This window comes from Setaria viridis, chromosome 8, assembly GCF_005286985.2.
Source record: "Setaria viridis chromosome 8, Setaria_viridis_v4.0, whole genome shotgun sequence".
Lineage (NCBI taxonomy): Eukaryota > Viridiplantae > Streptophyta > Magnoliopsida > Poales > Poaceae > Setaria > Setaria viridis.
Genome location: NC_048270.2, coordinates 8,897,784 through 8,906,361, shown reverse-complemented (window position 1 = coordinate 8,906,361; position 8,578 = coordinate 8,897,784). Strand labels below are relative to the sequence as shown.

Here is an 8,578-nt window from a genome sequence, read left to right as displayed (position 1 = left end):
GGATGTCAATAATGCTCCTGAGGATGTAAACACACTGCAGTTCCACCGTTTGATTCAACAAGCGGTTCATGCATGGCCCAGGCTGGGTTCGTGGACCGTTAGTATTTGCACACCGAGCGGCCTCATAAAAAGCCGGCCAGAGCTCTAGAGCCTGACCTCTTGGCCTGTTCACCTAGCCACTTGGGCTACATGCTTCTTGGTGGTATAAAACATATAAAAACTTTTGTAAGAGGATATGGAAGCTGCTATCACGTGGACAAAAATTACGAAGCAAACAAACCGATTGAATCAATGAAGTTTATGTTATTCACACGTTTCTGCAAAATGGAGCGACTACGTGAGCTATATTTACTAGTAGAAAGCTACTCTCTCCATCCCAAATTACTATTCATTTTGATTTTTCTAAATACAAAATTTTTGATATGCATCTAGATATATATTATAGATATATAGTAAAAATTATGCATATTTAGAAAAGCCAAAACGGAATAGTATTCTTGGATGGAGGGAGTAATAGCTAAGTTGCTCCATATAAAACATATGCCAAGAACTCAGCGATTGGTGTCGTAGCGGACAGAGACACAAAGGAGAGGCCGGAGAGCCAAGAAATTTTTTATTTTAACTCTTTTAAAACTAAAATTTTGATAATAACCGATGCCGATCTATATTTTCAAAAACTAGCTTTTTTGGTCGTGTCATGTACTTTAACGTGACAAATACTTACATCATGCTAAATGGTTTGCTGTGACCAAACTCCACGCTGGCACGGATGCTCACATGGACTAGACTTGTCACACCACATGCAACGGGCGCGACTACAGTCACGCCATGCGATGGCGCAACTACAGTGACGCTGCAACTAGTTTTTGGAAATATAGATTGGCATAGATTATTATTAAAATTTTAGTTTTAAAAGGGTTAAAAAAATTGGAGAGCCAACTACTGTGGGCCGAGCTCCATACATGGCCCAACGGAGTTTAATAGCCATATCTTTGCTTCCTTATATTTTATTTTGTATCTTTTCTTTAGGAATACACACAGACCTTCACGCACGACATCATCTAAATATTGATGAGGTCACTACAAACGTCTTCCAATCAACAAGTTGCCTACCAGTGAATAAGTAATGCAAATATTTAGACATGTACGATGTTAAGCCTAAGGTTTCATCCATGCTGGGTAGAGGTATAACCATCGTTGCTAATTATCAAAGCATGATTTTTTTCTATTCAAGTGATCCCAAAATATCTAATTTTTCTATCATATCCACTCATCATTTTGAAAATATATTCCATAATTCAGTAACTTCTGAAATCAAATTCGAACTTGGCGTTGGCTGGCGGGTGCCGGGTGCATCTTGAATAATAAAACAATATAAGATGCCGTGGATTTTGGTGCGAAATAAACTATTCTCTAGAAAGACCTCAAACTCCATGATCAACAACTTTTGACAATTTGACGTATACAACATTTTATTTTTACCTTTGCAGCTTCTTCCTTAATTGGTAGGGCGAGTAGCTATAGACAATTGATTGATAATAATATGCGATGCAAACTTTTTTTCCTATAAAAAGGACATGACAAAATTGATGCTACTTTTCTCCCTATATATTGTAGACAGTTGAACTGCAGCTGGCTGTTACAATTCTGCAGCCATTTGCAGAAGCAGAGTACGTGCGTACGTATACACTACATAAACACAAACACACATTACATTCTCACTCACATAACATATATGATAGCACTATATTGAAGCTCGATCGGCATCACTCGACATGCACTCGGCGTTCCTACTACCAAAACCATAATATTTACTCCGGCGACGTCACATCTCACCGCCGCCGCCGCCGGCGGCGGCGGCCGGCACGGTGGCCTGCGCGATCCTCCGGAGCTTGGCGATGATCATGACCAGCTTGCTGTTGAGCCGGCTGACGAGGCACCGCGGCAGCCACCCGGCCGCCGGGTCCAGCTGCACCACGTACGTCACGACGCACGAGGCGCCGCCGTCGCCGTCGTCGAGCTTCTCGACGACCCACCCGGACTGCAGCAGCAGGCCCCGGCCGACGGGGTTGCTGCCGCCGCCCTTCGCCGGGGGCAGCAGGCCCGCGGCGATCTCCTTGGGCAGCGACGCCACGGCGACGACCAGCGTGCCGTCGTCCATGGCCTGCCGGCGCTCGTAGACGACGAGGTCCCGGCGCCGCGCGGGCCGCCGCGTGGAGGAGGCGTCGCCGAACTTGAGGTGGATGATGCTGAGGTCCTCGCCCAGCTCCCTGATGTACGAAGCCTCAACCAGCTGGTCCGACTCCCACTGCTGCATTTGGCAAAAAAAAAAAAATCAAAACGCGTTGATGTTACTAACTTACTATCTTTGTTTATTAATCCAAGAAAAAACGCAACATATGTAATTCAAGCTGTTTTTTTTCTATAAAATTTCTGTGGAGTTCCAAAACTCGTGCGATTTTCACATAACCAAGTTTGATCAAGGAAATATATCAAGGACCATATTGGGCTGAGCTCAAGAGTCTAGTTTGGCCCATACTGGCCCAATTACAGTCTAATGTTCCTAATCTCTTTTTTTTCGCAAAAAGAAAAGCCGAGGCTTGACTCCATTTCCGTGAACATAACTGAAATATAACAAGTTCTCACTGCTATTCTAAGAAGAAAATGCTAAATGTAGCAGCTTAGACGACGACCTTCGCTAAAGTTTAGAATTCAACGACCACCACCAGCTATTGCAAGTTTGATAACCTAGGTACTCCCTCCGTTCCAAATTCCAAATTGATAACCTAGGTACTCCCTCCGTTCCAAATTCCAAATTATAAGTCATTTTAGTTTTTTTAATTCATAGATTTTGCTATGCACTTAAATATATCCTATGTCTAGATATATAATAATATCTATAAATCTAGAAAAATTAAAACGATCTATAATTTGAAATGGATGAAGTAGCTAATTATTGTACCTACTTCCTCTATTTCAAATTGTATGTCGTTTTAATTTCAAAACGATTTACAATTTATAACGGAGAGAGTAGCCCACGAGGAGAGGATCTAATAATAATACAACAGACCATGGATTAGTTACCCGCCCCAAAGTGGCCAGAGTGGCAAGCGGTTCAAGTGCCAGATCGGGACCATCCCAGCCTGGCGTGGTGGCTACGTGGCTGCAGTCTGCACACTCATTTTTCCATGTGGTGGCTACGTGACAGACTGGCAACCACAATTATAACCAGTAACCAAACATGAACCTAAAAAACGGTGAAACCTGTAAGCTATGACGAGGCGATGTTCTGCCATCAACAAGATGAACCGAACTCGGTGTTTAATTGCGTTAGGTCTGGGGGAGCGCGCGGGTGCAACGCAACGCAACGCATGCGCATGTGGCTCAACGTGCGGCCACATGCACGCATCTCCTGCTAATCCTCCTAACCATGCATCTACCTTCCCATAATTAATCCACGCGCACGCTGCCGGCTTTCTGATGTGGACTAGCCAATGCCAAACTCACTACTCCATGTGTGTAGACTGTAGAGAAGAAGAACTGCTGCTTGGCCATATTTTCTTTGACCTTCCTTTTAAGCCTCCTTCCACCGGTGCCAATTTAGCTAACTCATAGGTGCGACACATAAGATTTTTACTCATATGAAAGAGAGAGAAAAGAGCTATCGATTTCTCGTTCAAGAGATAATCTCGGAGCACGTACAACAGTTTAGATAGCTGATATAGATAGTAAAACAGACAAGTCATACAGTGGCCTGTTTGTTGAGCTGTTTGCATGTCTTTAATTCATTTATGAATACATAAAACTATGATGATCAAGTATAACGTTGATCTTTATATACCAATTTGCTGCTTGTTTAAGTACGAACGTTGCATATCGTTTAAGAGAATACAATCCAATTAAGTAGAAAGATGAACGTAACTTTTTAATTTTATTTCACGTCCTCTTGTGCATGCCAAAAGAGTGTCTCGATGATTTTTTATCTCTATGAAGGTCCATATTGCAAAATTCGCCTTATCTTCTACCTCTCGTTCCCCTTTCTCTTGCCTGAGACAAAAAGCTACTGACCAATAATCCATCAGCCATGTTCTTTCCGTAACTAGGCCATCAAAATTGATTGTTGTTCACCCCCTCTACCAAATCCATTCATTTGATAGAATACTTTTTGCTCAAATCAAGAGATCCAAGATGGAGTATCTCATCCCGGCTACGTATCTCTGGCATGGATGCCGCAGCCGGCGAGCGGACGGCACGACCTGGCGGCTGGCGAGCAGCACCACTGGTTGACCGGCGGACGGGCGGCGCAGGGGAGTGATTTGCTGCCGTCGCAGTTACTCGCCCGCACGGGATCGAGCAGCGCTAGCACAACGCGCGCGGCGAGGGATGACTCCGCTTCGGAGCACGAGCTGGAGCCGTCGACGAACGAGGCGACGACGTTCTTCTCTTTCTTCCTTCAATTGCGTCCACGTAAGACTATTCTGCCGATGTGGCAAAAAAAAAAAAGACGACGGGCGTCTCGCAGATCATACATCATTCCTAAATCGCATCGCATGGCGCTGACGCGTGGGGCTAGTAATTGACTCTAATTGTTGAAGGATGTGTCTCTTACATTATCTTTTACATTATCTTTTAGGCGCATGAGCCGGTAGCTCCGAGAGGTCACCAGAGTTGTTAGCACTCCGAGGGACAGGCCATATGCAACTTATTAATGCGCCCAGCATGGTGACCGACAACTTTGGTTCGTTGATATTTGTTTGTGCTGACAACTGACAGAAGACGTTTTTATGGCAAAACAGTTGTAGTAGGCCTATATGTTTTCGTGTCCACAACGGTTGCCACCGTGGCTCTCCAGGCTTCATTAATTTCATCGAAGAAAAAAAACATCTGTCTAATCATTAGCTTTTCACTGTCACGAGACTTCTCTCTTGCAGCTGATGGACGGTGAATAAAGAGCACCGTTGCACGGTGAGTGCATGGACACGCAGTAACTCGGGGTCCAAGGTACATATGCAGTCATGGACACGGTGCTAGTCTATAGCTCTTCGCTACGGAAAAGGCTTTAAGAAAAGAAAGAATCACGGGGCTAGGTTGCAGCATGGCTTGAGCACGGTGTGTTTTAATTTGCTCTCGCGAGTCACGGGCCGTGTACTTACCGCCATCTACGACCAGATTTCCATTCACCGTCACCGCCAGCTTTTACCACCAAAGGTCTTGTGTATTTTTTTTTTCATTTTTGCCGTGCGTCCAAGAAGTCAACCTATTTAACAGGAATCGTGGCAATGCACTTATACTCCAATCAGATTTAAACAAGTAGTCCTTGCATTGCCATTAGCGAAAGGCGGTTTTGATTATAGCCAAATCACATCCATATATAAATAAAGTGGCTAGTACTCGATAAAACTTAAACATAGGAGGTCGCTTTTTGTTAAGGGATTTGATTACGCCAGCTGTTTGCGACAGGCGAAAACTTTTTTATCTTTACCCCTGTCTTTAACCATGCATTTGACCCAAAGTTAAAGATGCTCCTACTTGTGGTTTGGTTTCCAAGAGAAGAAAAAAAACTTGGTAACAAATTTGCTACTTCGCCTTGGATTCTTCCATTAGCGACGATTCTCAAATCAAAGACTTTATTTAATAACCAGTATATAACAAAATAAACGACGCATCGTGGACCAAGAACGGTACCTTTGCGGCGTCGACGGCGTTGGCGGCGGCCATGAACTGCTCCGGCGAGACGTCCTGCAGCAGCCACCGGCTCCGGAACACGTGTGCCGGCCCCGCCCGCCGCTTCGATATCTCCACGCCGTTCTGGTACACCAGCACCTTCCACCCGTCGTCGCCGTCGCCGGCGGCGCCCCGCCCGGAGTCCGACGCCGCCAGCAGCTCCTGGATGCAGCTCTCGCTGGCGTAGCTCACGTACCGCCGCAGCGAGTCCTCGCTTATAGACCTTAAAATCCGTTGCATATATGTCAACATCAGCAGCAGCTCAAGTAATTAACTAATGATTTCTTTCTCCCTAGGTAGGCACCTAGCTAAGTGATTGATCATAATCCTCCTTTATACTATGTTTATAGTAGGCAATGATAAAGCCAAATAGACCTATACATGTAGGGTGATTAGAAAAAACAAGATTGCAGTAGTTACCATGATCTTGAGCAGACAGGTGCTGAAGGGGAGGTCAGGGAGCCGCTGCTGCTCATGCTGGCTCTGCTCTCAGGGCTCCGAAAGCCACCGTCTTCTTCCTGCGCTTGCGACGCCGATATGCCGACGACCGAATGCGACGGGAATATGGAACACATCGACGCAGAAACTAGTTTTCCAGTGAGATACTGATATGAGATTTGGGGAAAGAAATGGAGGAGCTTTATGGGTGAAAGGTTTGCGTTGGCCGGAGCTGCAGGTGCGAGCCTTTATAGGAAGGAACGGGAGACTTGAGAGGTGGGTTTTAAGAGGAGATCGAGCTGCAGGGAGAGGTAGGGGATGGAATGGGGGTGGAGCCAGATGCAGTGATTGGGGCACATGGAGAGTGGCAGCGGTGAGAGGCAGGGGCGGTGGTGGAGTGAAGCGCGGCAGAGCCCGGCCGGCCTCGTGCACACGTCGCCATTGCGGGTAAACGGTTGGGGAGGGAGGAGAATGGGAGGGTACTGCCATGGTGACCAATTTTTTTGTCGAAGAATCACATGGAGGATGGAGCTATATGGGTTGTGTTTTTGTTTTGTCGTGTGTATTCTATGGAGGGTTTGTCGCAACGGTCCTTAACGAATCGGAGGTATTGCTTATTTTATTTCATGATGAATATAAGTGAAACGAGGAAGAAAAATGAGGGGAAAAGAGTCGAAATGAGATTTTGTAGTGTGCTTGCTTGAAGAATTCTTGTTGATTGTGCAATGATAAAATTTCTCTAGCCCCCCAAAATGAAGTTTTTAAGCACCTAGGTTGTTTGTAGGTTTCAGTTGGTTGAGTGCTGTAACAAAAATACACTAGTCCATATGCAGTGTTTAAGCAACCTTTTTGTACAGAAGTTAATCGTGTAAGTTTTCAGTGGTTGAGTGCTGTAACCATAGTGGGAATGCCAAAGAAAATGGATTCTTTTCCTTTGGTGACCATAAAGGGATGAAGCAGAGGGAAGGTTTCAGCACATGGCATGTTGGCATGCTCTTGGCAAGCCTACTCTGCAACGGAAAGATTTGAGCTTTCATTAGGTGACCGAACCATATTTGATGAGATATTATATACAAAAAAGTGACGAAAAGGAAGGGGTTAAATAATGGCTTTTGGGGCACTTGTCCTTCCTCCTGCGGGTTCTAGGGCATAATGGCTTCTCATTGCACATACATGTGTGCCAACGAGGATCCAAGAGGAGTAATCATGCCACGTCAGAAGGAACAGGACCATCATTACCTTTTCGATGAAGAGACCATCGTATTGTTCAAGGTACTTAATTAGCAGGTAGTAGTAGGCAGGCACCACAACCACATGCATGCAATTTGTGTGCTTTAGTTTGCAGGGGAAAGGTGAAAGTGAGATGCTTTGGCCGAAAGTTCTAAATGATGTTTTCTACTAGCCTTTTAAGAAGGGTGAGATTGGATAAGCTTTTACTGTTAGTGTTTTTCATTTTAACTAGAAAAGGATCAAGATAATGTTTGATAAAAAAATATACACCCAGATTTGATTCGGTCAGAAAGATACATAGATATTGTCACAATTAGATTTATCAAATAAAAAAATATACACCCAGATTTGATCAGGGCTAAATTTACCTTGGCGCGGAAACATAGATATTGTCACAATTAGATTGATCAAATAAGACAGGTAAAACATTATAAACTGCAAAATGTCAAAATGCGTACAAAAAAGTTTGAACTTGTTCCTTACCACGGACACATTAGTTAGACCGACTTAAACGGCATCATTCTAGTGGTCTAAAGGTCACTGAGACTGTGTGATAGCCAGTTGCATAGCTATGACTAACAGGCAACAGTCGCACATAGTCTTAGTTGAACTACGAGGTCAGTACACTCAAAACAGCGCAGTAGCACGAAGCTGTAGTTGGGGAAAACGCTGAAAGTCTTGCAGCTGTTTTTGCAAGTGACCGTAGCAGAAATTGAAGCCTTTGTTGATTGCTGTCTTTGGTACCCAGCTGGTAGGTCAGAGGGTGACTCTGCTCGTAGTTATTCTAAATCTGTTCCCTTAGACTTGGGTTGTCTGAGTTGAATGCTGCGGAAGATGCCAACGTGCAGTATTATTCAAGTCCTTCAAGGCCTAAACTTAACCGAACACGTTTCTTTGATTTTTTTTAATTACCAAAGACTTTGATCATACATAATAGTGCCTCCTAAACTCTAGTACTCTACCAACCATTTTGGGCCTGCAACCTCATTAGGTGAAACCCTAGTGAACTATCTATGTTCACCATGACATCAGAGACTCTCTTTCTAACCTGATGACATTATGTATCATCTCCACTTCACTTTTCAACAGATCCGGATTGAAGTCATCAATGATCTTGGTTGCATTTTCTCTCCAATTTTATTGTAAACATGGGTGATCATTCCATTCACTAAGGATCCCATTTCAC

The 8,578-nt window shown here is 44.4% G+C and overlaps 1 protein-coding gene across 1 annotated transcript; it reads right to left on the bottom strand.

Moving 5' to 3' along the window:
• Positions 1–1,578: 1,578 nt before the first annotated feature.
• On the bottom strand, positions 1,579–6,657 carry LOC117834192 (uncharacterized). Its single transcript, XM_034713821.2, has 3 exons — positions 6,145–6,657; positions 5,686–5,947; positions 1,579–2,311 (listed from the first exon to the last, which is right to left on the bottom strand). Exons 1-3 carry the CDS (start codon positions 6,297–6,299, stop codon positions 1,826–1,828), a joined length of 903 nt encoding a protein of 300 aa, XP_034569712.1. The 5' UTR covers positions 6,300–6,657; the 3' UTR covers positions 1,579–1,825.
• Between the last annotated feature and the right edge of the window lie 1,921 nt (positions 6,658–8,578).

What these genes read in the sequence shown, in the direction of transcription:
- LOC117834192 (XM_034713821.2), bottom strand. Translation starts at nt 6,299, where the DNA reads ATGTGTTCCATATTCCCGTCGCATTCGGTCGTCGGCATATCGGCGTCG. An exon ending in CCTGTCTGCTCAAGATCATG is followed by an intron (nt 5,948 to 6,144) that starts GTAACTACTGCA and finishes ACGGATTTTAAG; the next exon opens with GTCTATAAGCGAGGACTCGC. An exon ending in ACGCCGTCGACGCCGCAAAG is followed by an intron (nt 2,312 to 5,685) that starts GTACCGTTCTTG and finishes TGCCAAATGCAG; the next exon opens with CAGTGGGAGTCGGACCAGCT.